Below are 15,956 nucleotides of genomic sequence, written 5' to 3'. Positions count from 1 at the left end.
GATTTTACTGTATATGCATGGTTTCTGACTTGAATGTATGTTTTTTATTTGTTTTGTTTGTAGAGAAATTCTTGTTTGGGCAGCACAGTGGCTCAGTGGGTAGCACTTGCCTCACAGCAAGAAGGTCCCCGGTTCAAGCCCCGGCTAGGTCAGGTTGCCTTTCTATGTGGAGTTTGATTGTTCTCCCTGTGTTAGCTTGGGTTTACTCAAGGTACTCTGGTTTCGTTACACATGTCCAAAACATGCAAATTAGGTAAATTGGAGATACCAAAATGCCCCCCCCCAAACCTGTGTATGAATTAACCAGTTCTTGCCATGAATAAAGCCAAACATGTTGTAATAGCGTAAGAAAGAAAGATTTCATATGGCTGAAAATAGTGTTTATTATAAAAGTAACAATATAACAAAAATGGGTAAACCCAAAAATATATATGTTGATGTTTTATTTTAATAATGGCATTATTGTACACTGTTGTGCATTGTTCCAACACTGCATGAGCTTTAACTGGGACACATGCTCGGATGTCTCAACTTTCGTGTGCGGAAACATATGACCTTGTGCTCGAGGACACTCTGTACACAGACGTCACCAGTCGGCAGGCTGACACAATCCACTTACCTGCTAAACAATGACTTAACCGCTAGATGGCGCTCGAGTGCGACTTAAAATAGCACGTCTGGCTCCATCCAATATGATGTAAATACACCATATGCTTTGCATTTTTAAATTGATTCATCCAAGTTATTACCAAACAAGCAAGAGACATGTTTTGTGTTGCATTCAAGTGAAGAAGGGATTGTCATCAAAACAGATTGTTTTGGTTGAGGCTGAATCATTAAGACTTATGAAACATTTAAGATTTACCCTAACTCGTTACTACAAATGATGACAATAGGCTAATACCACAATGGTCTTGTAATAATTGGTCTTTAAATGCAGAAGGACGGTGCCATTTTAGGTTGTTTAACATGAGAATGATTCCCCTTACTGCATAGCCTTTACCTCCCAGCTGTTGTCTCAGAGGCTATTTTGTCGTACTTCTTCACACCTGTCCCGGGGTCATGACCTCTCTAGGCATACCAGAGCACCGAGGTGTGACCTTTTGTGGTAAAGTCATAAACCACATTTACACAAAAGCCTGCAAGATCTCAAAAAGACAAGGCGTTGTAAAGCATCAACCAAACTGCGACAGGACTGTTAAAATGATGGCATATCAGTTAAATGTGCTGTAAAGACACAATGCGGTAACATGCAGCTCAGCTGAAATGCGGCGTAGGCTGCGTCGTAGAATGACCTTGAATCAAGGTCGCATGTGCAGTTTCAATGACAACGAGTACACCAGCGCTTCCTGTTTCCTTTCCCCTCATAAATCATATTTCATGACATTTTACAAATATAGAGTCCATCAGACGTTCACATATATATTGTTATTCGTCTCAATTAACGCGCATTAACATTTTACAAACACTTTCTATGCCCAGGCTGTCTAGGGTGCCTTCTTAAAATAGACCACTGTAATCATTTCCTTAGCACGAGACTCTTTTCCGTTACACTGCGCGGCTTAAAGACGCTCGCGCCTCTCTCTCTCTCTCTCTCTCTCTCTCTCTCTCTCTCTCTCTCTCTCTCTCTCACCCTTTTGCTGGTATCAGGTTACGAGAATTGTAGTCTATTCCTCCTTCTTTAACTCCTCTGCAGTCTGTGAACTCTGCGCTTCTGGCCCTGAGCCCAAAACTGTCCCACGAACCAGCTGACTATGGGAGGCCTGGAGCAGCGAGTTGGGTCAGTGTCACAAGACCAAGCGGACTGACATTTTCCATGCCATCTAAAGCGATGTGTGATTTACAGTTCTGTCGTGTGAGCTTTGTGTGAGACAAATGAGATCGGCCGCATTGCTATGTATTCTTTATTCGTTTGTTTTTTAATGTAAGGAATTTGGACGATACACTCACATAAATAATATGTAAGAGACACCAAAATAAATACTTAAATAAGTACGATATAAGATACACTAGAATAAATAAACTAAATACATTTTTATAAAGTGTATTTCATTTTTTTATAAATTGGTACATAAAATTACACTAACCTGTCATGATTTTTTCATAAATAACACTGCGTAAAACTAATATTAATGGACATTCGACAAGAATTGCCCAGCTGGGATTTCGAGTTTATTATCTGCTACAGCTTTAAAAACCCCTGAAGGCCAATTTATTTAACTTAGTTACGAATTATAATCATTATTTTGTGAGGGTGATTGAAGTATTTTCTCCTTTCATCATGCAGTGTTAAAAATAACCCTGACTATAAGAAATTTGATTAAAATGTGTAAACTCGTGAGTCACATATACAGTAGGTCAATTTTTCTTTATTGTTTTAAGCGCTGGCTGTTGATGACGCGGCGCGAAGAAGCGTGATTGGAAGCGCGAGCGGACGTAACGGAGAAACAGCAGACGCAAAAGAAGAGAGGGAGGAGAAAAAGAACAAGGATATACGTAACCGGGATCTCAGCTGTATTAGCGGAAGACGGGCTTTAGGCTGCTAGTGACAACCGAAACAGCAATATGGGGAACTAGTCCGGGGAAGAGCGAATGAAACGTATGGATTAAACTAAACGTTTTTGCTCATATGCTAGCACTTGCGTCTGCGCCGTTATTCGTTCAAGATAACGACATGTCGCGTTGATTTTATTAGACACATTCTCATTATTTCACTTATCCGAGCTGCAGATTTGCTAAAGTAGCATAAAATTGTAAGGTAGACACAGCAGATGTTCTCTCTGAAAAACACAACGCTGCAATAGATGTGATACATATCGGATTGGCTGCTGCTAAGCTGAAGACTATTTTCTCGGCTTCGAGGCAACAGCAATGCTCTCTGAAATATTGGTAAGTATGCATCCAACCGGCAAAGAGAAGCATCGTTTTTGTCCTAGCTTATCCGAGTGTAGTGTCCCTCACACACTTTAACTAATGGTTTAAGCACGTTGATGCATGTAACTCGTGATCGATTGCATTACGAGTCTGTCTGATAATCATTATTTGATGATGTCGTGCAGTCACCTCAAGCAAATGTCTGCTGTCGCTACCAACATCCCCACGTTACGCTAAACAGTATAAACTTTACACTGTAAATAGGTCAGTGTGTCCCGATAGTTTGCTTGGACGAGTGCTAACAGCACCAGACCGTGTCTTGGATTGGTGTGATGTCGTTTCAGTTCAATCTTCCGACTGTGTTCATTGCATGTAAATTAGTAAACGGCATATCTGATGCGTTTTCGTTGTGGTAAAAGTCCGCAGTAACACTTTGCAGCAAGCTGACCTTGATCGAGTTGTCCCCTAGCCCATACATAGTGTCTGCGAGTGAGATTTTACCTCGGACTCTCCAGTCATGTCGCATTTGCAAAGCCCTTCAGTCTCGGAATCAAAGTGCCTTACACGCGACCGATCTGATTGGCATTCTTGTGCTTGAGGTATTTTACGTCGTTACTGACGTAACGTAATGGGTACACGATAGCAATACGTTTTTTACGCATTTTTTTGTTATTGTTGGTTTTTTTGTTGCTACTTTTTGTTGTTTTGTTTGTTTGTTTTGTTGGTTGTCCTGTATGTTTCTATTTATGCTCTTGTTCTTAGCAATAAAAAGACTATTGGGAAGAAGTTTGACAGACTTCTTTGGAAAGAGTTTGGAAAGCTGTTTTTTTTTAATTCTCACAAAACTAAGATTGTTTACTTAACATTTATTACCTAAAACAAAATTATTGTTAAGTGTTTCGCTGCACAATTCAGCAACAAATGAAAGTTCACAAGAGGACATGAGTGAAGTATTGTGCAAAGGTTTGATTCTCCAAACTAGCATTATGGAGTGTGTGTCAGACATTTTCCTATTTAAATAGTTCTGTATAAAAATTCTGCATTAGTCAGACAGTAAGCATAGCCAAATAAAAACTCATTGAGGTGCTGGGACATGATTGGGAATCTCTACTCTTAAGAAGTTGTAATCCAGTTTAGCAATTAACCTTTCGATGGTCAGGGCTCGCTGAACAAGGTCACCTTTTGAGGTCTGCTCTGGCAGTCTTTGCTCTACAGTTGCAGGCATGCGTATTGTAACCGAAGTTCAAAGGCTAACACACAGTACTTATCTCAGATTTCTCATGCTGAGAATCAGATTTACCAAGTTAAAGATTAGGAAATCAGACGATCAGCCTACTGTCCTTTTCCAATACTGTTTTGAAACCAATTGACAATTATACTGACTTTAATAGGACTAAACCCTTATGATATGAATCTGAACAGATCTGTTAACTAGTGTAATAAACAATAGACCTCATAAAAAGTCAGTAAACAGTTGGCAGAAAAAGACAAGAAACAATCTTTAACTAATGTAATGACTGTATCATTAAAGTTTGGACAATGAACTTTAAAATAAAAATATTTAGGGATTATGTTAGGGGTGTCGGTTGTCTCTAAATTTGTCAAGTATCAGAAATATCCATTGAAGGTGTGTGAGCAAATTTCTTTTCAAGTTCAGCTAGTTAGTTTATGATGTAACCTTTGATATATTTGTCCCACTGTTTGACCTTTAGTATAAAGGTATAAAAATCTCAGCTATGCCTTTTATGGTTTATTGTTGTAAGCGTAAAATTCGTCCAGGTTATATACCAATCCTTGTTTATTATTATTTTCGTTACTTTTATCACCTTATCTTCTATCTATTACCTATATATCTATTATTTTTCATTACTTTGAACTTTGAATTACCAGTATACCACTTTGTTCTTTATGTATATTGCTGTCACCCAGAGACCTTTTGGAGTAACTGTGCCTGTCCTTCAAACCCCTTCAGTGACTTTGACCTTTGGAATGTGTCAGAGAACAGAAGGGGGAGGGTGAATGTTGTGTGCAGAAATCATATGAGACTATCTGAGTGTCCGAATGAGTCAGGTGAATGACAGCAAGCAAGGCCGGTGAATGAAGTCCTATTAGAAAGACAAAGAATGACCCTTTGTCAGAATTTTGTACCTGATGTTGCAGGTCGAGATGGGAAGACAGGGTAGATGTTTATTATTGGCCTGTATATTATTATGAAGTCTTTGTGCAAAGAATATTTTATACAAAGTATTTGTATGACATTGACCAGGGGAGATTTTCAAGTGTCTGTAAAGTAACAAGACAGAGATAAAGCATTGAAAGCTTTGCTGAGACTACCAGTGTTGTTTAATGTTGTGTTAAATCCGACATCCGGTGAAGTACATTTTTAGTTCAGCACTGCTTTTATAGGAAAGTAATTGGGATTCTGTTTTGAGAAATGTGCTTTAGGCTAATGGTTGTTTCTCTTTTATTTATCATAACCACTTGACAGAAAAATGCCCCTACTGTTGTACTTCCTGTCACATTTGCCAGTACATTTATTAACCCTTGCTTTGAATTATATAGCTCTATAATGTGCACTTGTATGCTTATTTACATTATTTATTTGTTGATTTCACAGTAATGTTCTTTTTTCTTGGCAGGGTTCCTGATGCCCAGTTTGAACTGACCTGTAGTGTTTTGACACCAAAAGAGATAGAGGATTTTCAGTACGTGTAAGGCTAAAGACCATCGCTTTTGGACTAAAAAGGTAAACATATTTCCTTTCATTTATTTTCACTCTGCTGACTTTATATTTGCTAAATATCACATACATTCAACATAATTTATTTTTTCAAATATTTATTTTAACAATTAAAAATAAACCGTTCAGGCTCTTAAGTTAGTATTAAGCAATATTCTAGATTATTGTGTGATATTTATAATAAAATATTTTTTACTATAAACCCGTCTATTTATGTGGCTGCCCACGAGCAACTCTCTTCCTCCTCTTCCTCGCGGCAACCAATGACTCACAACACGATCTTTAGGGGGAGAAAGTGAAGTTCAAAGATGTGCAGACACTACTAAACTCTGGACATATTCAGTCATGTTTACGGAAGCACAGACAGATTTGTTTGTTTTTAAAAGCGTTCATGAATCAGTATTTTGTGTACGTGTTTGGAGGAGGTGTACGTTTTAAACCGAGTAAAGGTAAGTAAGCGAAAGCTAAGCTTATTTTAGCTAAACTAACACACGTTCGGAATTAAAAACATTTTTTGCAAGTGGTTAAAACTATTAATATACAAAATACATATATATTAAAAAATGAATAAACAACGACGCTATTCCATATACGTGCAACACTTACGGCTAAATTAAAGCTATATTGCCTATAGATTGATGTTTTGACTCGTCAATAAAGGTGTAAAACATCACACCGAGTGTTTCTAGTTCTCGCATTAAAATTTTAATTGAGTTATCGGTCAAAATCATTCAGTTTTGTGTAAAGAGCCGAACCGGAAGTAGCACGTCAGTAATGCTCGCGTGTACCCCGCTGTAGGATAGACGCACGTGTGTGTTGATGTGTCCGATTTTGCGCCTTGCCTTTGTAGTTTTTCCTCTCAGGTATTTACATATGTTTAAATAGGATAATCCCTACATCTTCCGGTTTCTTTCCTTTGCAGTTAGAGATCGCAGTTTGACCTTAACTATGAATAATTTAGCCCCTCTGAACCAGGCAGCGCGTGTCCTCCTTTTAGCCACATGATAAGTATAAGGCAGCTTCAATGGGAGATGTCAAAGCTAAAGGCTGTAACATGTTATTATGTGTGAATTCCATATAGATTTAGTTTTTTGTCTGTCATGTATCGTGTTAGGAAGCATCTTTGTTGGTATTGGGGGTATAGGTTAAAGTTCAGGTGTTATGTAAATGCTTAAACTGAGCATGTTTGGCAGAAAGAAGAGTGGACTTGGAAGCATTGGGACACAGTTAGATTCTGCACACTAGCCAAAGTTGCAACACATCACGTACATTTGGGGGAAAGGTGATTTTTGTGTGTCAGGTTTGTTGAGGACAAATAAAGGTGGGAATATAGTTTTTCCATAAACCTTGGACAAGAGAATCTATAAGAATATGTACAGTAGCTAGTAATTTATATCATTTTTATTCAATTTACTGTACGCCTAACAGCCCAACGTTTGTTTAACCAAGAAGTCATGCCGAACTGTTATCCTGTCTGGTTGTGTTGCCTACTTGGCAGCCGTGTAATTTTTTTGTATGTGCTAATGTGATGGACTGTTTGCTAAATGCCTAAAATGGCACGATCAGCATATTTAAGAAGTGGCATCATAGGTTAGTTAGTGCGGGTGCCATAGAGAGACTGGTGCTCGCTCTCTCTCGAGGATTGGTTCTCTCTCCTAGATTAATGACCCTAATCTTGTGAAGGCATAACCCATGGTACTGGCATTATGGATAGACCTGCATAGAATTATGTACATGCTGTCACTAGGTGAACACATTGAATATATCTTTATGCATTTTAATAAATATGCAAAATGGGTTTTGGTAGTTTTGCACAGCAAAATTGTAAATTGTTTACAAGGTTTATACATGCAAAAAGCATCATATTTAATGAAAAATTATTGTAATATAATGCTATTTGTTTCTTATGCCTTTCCCGCCGTGTATGTTATTTAGCCATTTAGACGTAATGGAGAGAGTGAGCAACGCGTTTGCTTTTATCTGCATCTGCTGCCTGTTTGCTGTCTGCTCACTCAGCATGCACCTGCATGTAAATCAAATAAATATGAGCATAATCATTTTGAAGAAAACAACATCATACACGTCACGTAAATAATAAGAGAGCAGTAACTGTAACAGGATTACTGAAAAATATGAAATGGTCCTCTACACAATTACAGAACAGAGTAATCTGATTATTATAACACACAACATCACTACTCAGTAACGTGTGTGTGTGTACAAGTGCAGTAAAAATAACCCAATACAACATCAAACACAATGAATACGCTGTAATACATTAAAATGACAAAAGTTTATTTTTCAGTTTACCTAACCATTAAGGCTGACTAATATTAATTTATGCTTTTGGCAGAGCCTTATTTAAAGGGGCCTTTTTACAAGACATTTTTAGCATGTCAAATAAGTCTTTGGTGTCCCCACGGTACGCATGTAAAGTTCTAGCTCAAAATACCATATAGATAATTTATTATAACCATGGGTTCATACCAGCTGATTTGAGGCGTAAAATTCGTGTTTACCGCGTATAGTTTGCCGCTTGAACAGTTTCCGTTTACTTGCTTCATTCGCGCGTGAAATTCTAGTCATCCAGACATTCACGCGGAAATTCACGTCATGGGAGGGGCTTCTGCAACTCCGCTCGCTTCCTGTAATCACATCACTACTAGAGCAAGCTCCTGATTGGCGTTTTTCTGCCAAAGCTCCAATTTTTGCCGCGGCAACGCTCAATTCGCGCGAATAAGGTGGAATCCCGTCTACCGCGCCGCGAAACGCCTTATTCGTGCCGCGAGACCAACATTGACTTAACAGTGAACTCACCTGCGCTTGACGCCTCTACCCCGGCTGGTGTGAACGCAGCATGACATGTTAAAAATGCCACTCTGTAGGTGTAAGCAAAAATGTGCTGTTTTTGTGTGTGTCCTTTTAAATGCAAATGAGCTGATTTCTGCACTAAATGGCAGTGCCATGGTTGGATAGTACAGATTAAGGGTATTATTATAATAAGATCCCCTTCTGACATCACAAGGGGAGACAAATTTCAATACCTTTTTTTAACATGCTTGCAAGGAATGGTTTACCAAAACTAAGTTACTGGGTTGATATTTTTCACATTTTCTAGGTTGATACAATCACTGGGAACCCAATTATAGCCTTCAGATTTTCATGATATGTCCCCTTTAATGTAACACTGTATTCACTTTACATTTTATCAGTATGCAGATTCCCTACAGATTCCATATAATTCAAACCCCATGACTTTGAGCATCAATGCAGCTATAGCGCCTTATTTTATGCTATAAACAGTGTAGTTAAAAGTTAGTAAAATCATTGCATTACAACTAGGGTTGCAAAATTCTGGGGAATTTTTCATGAACATTACATGGGAATAAATGGGAATTGTGGTGCACAGATGAAGAGGAGTCAGATGTAGTAAGCTAATATTTGTATGTGCCAAGTTTGTGTAAATGATTTAAAATGTTTCCATTAATTTCCAACTTGGAATATTTCCAAAAGCTTTGCAATCCTAATGACAACACTGCTAAAATACAGTGTTCATAAACAATCTGCGAGTACCAAAAACTACTTATCCTTTGCATCACTTTCAGATGATAAGACGAAAGTCTCACACTTCCAGTTGTCTCCCACTTTCCTCCACTTTCTGCAGATATCATGTCTTCCAGAGAGCGACGCTCTGATCTGTACATTAAGGCCGAACCTAGCAGTCCCGAGGGAGGAGGTGGTGGTGGAAGAGCCAGTCCAGGAGGAGCCTCCTCAGACTCTTCACATAGTGGAGGAGGAGGTTCCAGAGGAGAAGGCACCGGGCGCTACTCCCCGCCCCTTTATACGCCCGCCCTGCGTTGCCACTTTAAGGAGGAGGGTGCGGACGGAGCCGAGGAGGGCTCTACTGGTAACGGTGGTGGACGCTGCAAGTATGCGCTAAGCACGCTTCCCAAAAGGCTATGTCTGGTGTGTGGAGATGTGGCTTCTGGCTATCACTACGGGGTAGCTTCATGTGAAGCCTGTAAAGCTTTCTTCAAACGAACCATACAGGGTGAGCATGTGTAATAGATTCACCTGAGATTCACTTGATACCTTCTATGTAAGCCAAGACAGTAAGTTCATCTAACCTCACATCAATCCACTCTAGGAAATATCGAATACAGTTGTCCGGCCTCAAATGAATGTGAGATCACCAAGCGCCGCAGAAAGGCCTGTCAGGCGTGTCGCTTTACCAAGTGCCTCAAAGTAGGCATGCTAAAAGAAGGTGAGGTGACCCATTTTCTTTTTGCTATGTGATGCATGTGTACCTCAAACAATGTTGGGTTGTGATCTGTACTGTAGGTCTGCTTTTCTTACTGTCTTTTGGTCTCCATGTTTGGCATAGGAGTGCGTCTGGACAGGGTCAGAGGAGGGAGACAGAAGTACAAGAGACGCCCGGAGGTGGAGAATGCCACGTACCAGAGTGCACCGATACCTCTAAGAAAAGAGGGAGAGAAAGGTAATAAAATATAATGTGCAAATATAGGATTTTGTATTTGAGTTTTTTACATTTCCTGGGCTACATACTACCTTTTTTTTTGTACGCACATGCAAAGTACAAAAAATGGAGGACTATATATTTTTACATTTACCTCCTGTACATCCCGTAACAGATGCTTTTATCCAAAGCGACTGTCAAATGAGAAACACCACAAGCAATTAGCCAAACAAGGGCTATGTTTGTCCCATGTTCCAAAACCAAAAAAAAAAGAGTAAAAAAGCTAGAATAGATATTACAAATCTTCTAGTCAACAGTATGATGTCAATTTTGTGTTGTTCAGGCTCATCCACCATCATCGTGTCTCATCTGCTGGTGGCGGAGCCAGAAAAGCTATTTGCTATGCCAGATCCCCTACAGCCTGACACGGCCCAACGCACGCTCACCACTCTCTGTGACCTGGCCGACCGGGAACTAGTCGTCATCATTGGATGGGCCAAGCACATTCCTGGTGAGTGACAGTAAGAAGAGGAACAGCAAGGAGTTAATTTTAATGAAGGCTTTCTGGCATCAAGCTAAGAGCCTCTCCTGTTACTGCATTAAAGAGAAACTCCACTTTTTTTGAAAAATATGCTCATTTTTCGGCTCCCCGAGTTGGACATTTGATTTTTGCCGTTTTGGAGTCCATTCGGCTGGTCTCTGGGTCTGGTGCTGGCACTTTTGGCATGGCTTGGCATAATCCATTGAGTCTGGTTGGACCATTGGCATCGCGCCAAAAGATTACCAAGGACTTTCGATACTTTTTCCTATTTAGTGATATTACGCACTGCCCGAAAATAGTCCCCTTGGTTACATTTAATGGCAGGGGACTATTTTGGGGCAGTGCGTAATATCAGTACGCCTGCTGCAGCCATGTTACATCAGCAAAGTCCTTGATTATTATGCCAGAATAAGAGTATAGTTCCTAGAAAATGGCAACTTTTAATTTTCTGTCGGTTTTAGTACACAAGGTAACTACAGAAGAGTCAAGTTTTAAATAGGAAAAATATCTAAACTTTTGGCTATTTTTGGGCGCGATGCTGATGGTCTGGTCGGGTTCGGTGAATTGTGCTGAGCTATGCTAAAGGTGCTCGCGCCAGACCCGGAGATCAGCAGAATGGATTCCAAAACGGTAAAAATCAAATGTTTAATTTTAAGGGAGCTAGAAAATGAGCCTATTTTCAAAAAATATGTCCCTTTTAAAGCCACCACACGGTGGTCTTGTGCCTGTGAGTTGGTTGAATTACCTTCACGCCTTACATTAATGGTTTTACCTGACATATTAGGTTTATATTTTATCAGTACTCCTGTTGTTAGTGGCATTCTTTACCAGCCAAGGACCAAAAGCGTTTGCTAAAACTAGTAGTAGTCTAATGATACTAATTACAGAAGCAAAGACCAATGAGATCCCAATATGATATAGCTTTGTACCCATTTCCTGGTTTGTTACTTACTAGCCCATTTTCCTTCAGTTTACTGGATGGAGGGCAAATCAGATGCTAATGCGCTGATAACATTTCATGAGTCTGTGAAAAGGCCAGCTGGAAAACACAGTTAGAGTTTGTAAGTCGTTGATATTTAGGGTTCTCATATTTCTGTACAGCCTGAAAGTGCAGAAAAGTGCTGATCAATCACACCTGTGTGCCGACTGCAGGTGCCTGAACAAAACATTACAATCGAAGTGAAACTGGAGAAGATTTTCAACTCAAAATGCGAATGTCTCATTGCTTTCCAAGTCCAAAAATATGTCAGTCTTGGGCTATTTTCAAGATTTCCAGTTTTGGAGCACACGCACATGCATGCTTTTGGGAATAATTTGGTTTCTCCAGCTGTAACCACATAGACTATTTGATCCATGTATTGAAATCATCCATGCAAATCATCTTTTGCACCAGTGAGTGAACACACCGTAACCCTTTTCTTCTCCATCCAGGTTTCCTCTCCCTGTCGCTGGCGGACCAGATGTCCGTGCTGCAGTCGGTGTGGCTGGAAGTCTTGGTGTTAGGGGTGGCCTACCGTTCTCTCGGCTGCGAAGACGAGGTTGTGTTCGCCGAAGACTTCGTGCTGGATGAGGAAATGTCTCGCGTGGCCGGTCTAACAGAGCTCAACGCTGCCATCAGCCAGCTCGCGCGGCGTTTCAGGGTCCTGCAGCTGGACCGCGAGGAGTTCGTCATGCTCAAGGCCATAGCGCTCACCAACTCAGGTGTGTTACACATCACGCTCAACAACATTTTCCTATCAATGATGACTCATTCATCCCGAGTCTGGTTTTATTACATGGTCACACCTTCATGCAAAGCCAGCTTACGTGAACCATATTTAACTCCGTAATTAAGACCAGACCACATTCTGTTTTGCATCGGAAATATACCTGTGTTGTCACAGATATATCCCCCACCCGGAAAGACCCGTGCCATTTTTGCTTACTGTAAGCAATAAACTCAACCTTCTGCCTAACCCACAGAATCTGTATTTGTTATGCAAATATTGGGAGTCGGCATATTTTGAATCTTGCTTTTGTGAAGAACACACCCAAGATATCTTCCTTACGCCTCGCATGTCTCTGTGTACATGCTAAACATTTGCCCCCACCACCAACAACACCACCGTCTAATCTAGGGGCAGGGATCTTAAGGCATGGTTAATATTATATGTATTGATCTGACACAAAGCAAGACAAAATAATAAGCCATCTTAATCTCTTTTTTTTTTAGATTCAGTGTATATTGAGGACATGGAGGCCGTGCAAAAGCTAAGGGACCTGCTGCACCAGGCTCTACTGGAAATGGAGGTCCAACGGCGTCCTGATGATCCTCAGCGTGCCGGACGTCTCCTCCTCACACTGCCTCTCCTCAGGCAGACCGCCGGTCGGGCCCTCAGCACCTTTTACAGCATCAAGACTCGCGGCGGCGTGCCAATGCACAAACTCTTCCTGGAGATGCTAGAGGCCATGATGGATTCACCATAGGGCGACACTTGGATGACTTATTGAAAAAGAAAGGATGAGGAAAACGGGCAGATGCTTGCCCAAATCTTTTTTTGTGTGTGAAAGTAAGGGTAAGGGCTAAGAAAGCCGAAAAGAACACGTTTTGACAGAAGAGTTGAATATGAAGAAGACGCTTTGTGTAATCGCAGCTGTCCGCTGATAACCTGAGGTACTCTTTAAAAACGGTAGTTCACGTCAAATTGTCCACTTTCATTTATTAATATTTATAACAGTGTTAGTCAGTGAATTTCACCGACTGCAATTCGATTTCTCACCTCACGGCCATCCTGTTTCCTCAAGATAAGTGTTTATAGAAGCGAACCATTACTGTAAACTCAGAGAAATTTACGTGCCAAGGGCGTCTACTGAGACTGCAGCAATATTAACTCTTCGTAAAATCTCTTCTTTTTTTTTTACGAACGTTGGCCATTCAAGAAACAAACGGCTTTATCACTACAGTTAAAATCAACAGTAAGCTTTCTTTATCGTCATAAACTCGCACTACAGTGAGTTAATATCTATAGGATCCTCTAAAAGTGCAAGATGTTTTAATATGCAAAACAGTTAAAGATAAAACCAACAGGACTTTTTAGTAGCTCAAGAAGTTGAGTTTAGTTTACTGGTATACACTGGTACATTTACTACGAGCAAATATAGTACATATTATATTATGAAAGCAATACGAGAATTTCATACATTTAGTTTGATCAGCTTTTTTTAAATGGCTACATAGTCCTGCTTAAAATCGCAATTTAGTTGCGGTGTCAGACAGTAAAAAAATACACCTGGTGTACATCACCATCCTTTGTATATTTACCAGTTTAAACAGTCTTTAGATGTGGTTTGTGTGAATGAGAGACTATGTAGGTACTACAAATGCAAAGTGCACATGCTGAGCTGAACTGAACCGAATGTGCATCCAAATCAGGGTAAAGAGGGGTGTTAAGCTCCCGTAGGCCAGCTGACTACTGTACTACTTTACCATTTTGCTGTGAGTTTTTTTCAAAGTTTCGGTTCAAAAAAAGACTCGTCCGTGTCGCATTCTGTTCCCAAGATAACCTCAATTCTTCTGTTGGTGAGCCAACGCTGTTGGAATCATTTAGCTCAAATGCATCGCTTCTGCATTCTGAAACATTGGAAGTTTAACCGGAGGAGAGAAAATATTCCTTGCTGTATTCCACTTGGACGCAGCGGACGGTCATCGGTGTCGGTTCATTTGAACCAGTTTCTCATTGTGTATTGATGTTCAAACTGAGCGCCTCTGAGGCAACGTTGAATGCAAATCGGAACGCCCCGGAACGTGGGGTCTTTTGGGATATGTGTTTGTTTTACTGCTGTGTGTTTGTTTGCAGGCGGTCGTCTGGTATTATATGCAATCATACTCGGTTGAGTGCTACAACTCCGCTACCTTTTATTTATTAGATGCATTTAAAAACAGGAGGAAGAAAAGCCAGTTGCCATTTTGGCCACTTAAGTACTAAAATTGAACCACTGTTCTACATTCAGACCTCTGAGGTGATGTCATGTCGTCAGGGTGATTTTCACTGTACAGTTTTAGCAGCAATGATTGTACGTTCATGCTATACGTCAGATCCAACCACATCTTCGGAGGATGTACCTAAACATTTTCACAATAAATCTGTATAATATTCTCTCTCTATATATATCAGTCAGCTAATCGGTTTCTGCTGTCCTGGATTTTGGCTGACTTTAATTTTGGTTTTTCATATATACACCATGAAGCTTGGCCTCAGGTTTGAAATAAAGCAATCCATTTGGGAGAATGTTATGAAATGTTTGTTTTTTATTGAATTGTCTGATTTATTTTCTTTTTTGTAATTAAAATAACACATTTTGCAGGAAACATGAAAGCCAGTGAAAGTTATATATACTTGTCTTTTTTGTGTGTCTAATTTTATTCAAAATTAGTATTGGGAGATTACAGACACTAATGTGATATCAGTGCAAAACTTTTGCTTCTTTGTTTCTCATTCTTGTATGCCACCATTTTGTCTGATAAGGGAACTTGTGCATACGTCAATAAAAATGGTTTCGTTTTCAATTAATCTGTACATGTTTATAAAAAGTTTATTCTTTTATGAAAAAAATCTGTTTGGATTTTTTTGTTTTTCTCTTTTGTACACACAAGTGTATGTTTCTCCTAAGTGGTTATTGAGGTGTCTTGAAATGTGTACATAACCAAGAATGAGTGGGTCCATTCAAAGATGGCTGTAAAATATGTTAATGTTTGTAATAATAATAATATAACAATATTACAGTAGTGTTTTAATAGCAGTAAACATTAAATTAAATAAAGCCATTTTGTCTGTCAAACCTAGTACATAACATGATTGAAAGCTTAATTAAATCCACAGCTAGATGTTTGTGTGTCTGTGTATATTTATGTAAATGAGCAATACCAGAATTTACCAAAATGTCTGTTTTCACATTTTTCTGTATGTTGATATACTGTAAATCAAACCTCAGCAGTACCACTAGTGACAGTAAATAGTAATAATAAAACCTACGGTTATGAACAAATCGATATTTGTATTCAAAACTGTTGTATTTAAAAGATTAAAATCTATTTTTTACTCGATTTGCGGATGTTTATTAATATTATTGTTCTGGTATTTGTGTGTGTGTTTAAGTCAAATGATTGTAAATGTCTGTGCATTTTTTTCTTTTTGTAAAGCTCAGTGGTTCTGTGGTAGTAAATATTTCCACACTTTGTTTATATTGAATCACTGTGAAGATGAAGCAAACACTATAACACCACCCGAGTATTTTAAAGAATATTGTCAGTGTCAATGTGTTTTCTAATAAATTAACACACCTCA

The 15,956-nt window shown here is 39.4% G+C and overlaps 2 protein-coding genes across 3 annotated transcripts in view; one reads left to right on the top strand and one right to left on the bottom strand.

The window, feature by feature from the left end:
* LOC129423088 (hatching enzyme 1.2) overlaps positions 1-3,544 on the bottom strand; it is an 8,964-nt gene extending 5,420 nt beyond the window's left edge. Inside the window, exon 1 of the mRNA XM_073871231.1 lies at positions 3,376-3,544. Within this exon, the coding sequence (XP_073727332.1) occupies positions 3,376-3,393 (18 nt within the window). The 5' untranslated portion in view covers positions 3,394-3,544. The remainder of the gene's footprint in view (positions 1-3,375) is intronic.
* esrra (estrogen-related receptor alpha) lies at positions 2,311-15,956 on the top strand. 2 transcript variants are annotated; one of them, XM_055179224.2, is made up of 8 exons: positions 2,311-2,889; positions 5,514-5,620; positions 9,279-9,665; positions 9,762-9,878; positions 9,999-10,112; positions 10,435-10,602; positions 12,064-12,333; positions 12,845-15,956. In XM_055179224.2, exons 3-8 carry the CDS (start codon positions 9,284-9,286, stop codon positions 13,096-13,098), a joined length of 1,305 nt encoding a protein of 434 aa, XP_055035199.1. In that variant the 5' UTR covers positions 2,311-2,889; positions 5,514-5,620; positions 9,279-9,283; the 3' UTR covers positions 13,099-15,956. The 2 variants fall into 2 exon arrangements, with proteins under 2 accessions (XP_055035199.1, XP_055035198.1); XM_055179223.2 differs by lacking the exons at positions 2,311-2,889; positions 5,514-5,620 and adding an exon at positions 5,862-6,063.

The sequence above is a fragment of the Misgurnus anguillicaudatus genome, chromosome 9, assembly GCF_027580225.2.
Source record: "Misgurnus anguillicaudatus chromosome 9, ASM2758022v2, whole genome shotgun sequence".
NCBI classification, from domain to species: Eukaryota; Metazoa; Chordata; class Actinopteri; order Cypriniformes; family Cobitidae; genus Misgurnus; species Misgurnus anguillicaudatus.
The sequence above is the reverse complement of the archived record's forward strand: the minus strand, read 5'-3'. Positions and strand labels throughout refer to the sequence as shown.

Bases quoted from the DNA above. Each gene is read 5' to 3' on its own strand.
- esrra (XM_055179223.2), top strand. From the start codon at position 6,006: ATGAATCAGTATTTTGTGTACGTGTTTGGAGGAGGTGTACGTTTTAAA. The intron at 10,113-10,434 runs GTAATAAAATAT...TGTGTTGTTCAG, and splicing joins AAGAAAAGAGGGAGAGAAAG to GCTCATCCACCATCATCGTG. The intron at 12,334-12,844 runs GTGTGTTACACA...TTTTTTTTTTAG, and splicing joins CATAGCGCTCACCAACTCAG to ATTCAGTGTATATTGAGGAC.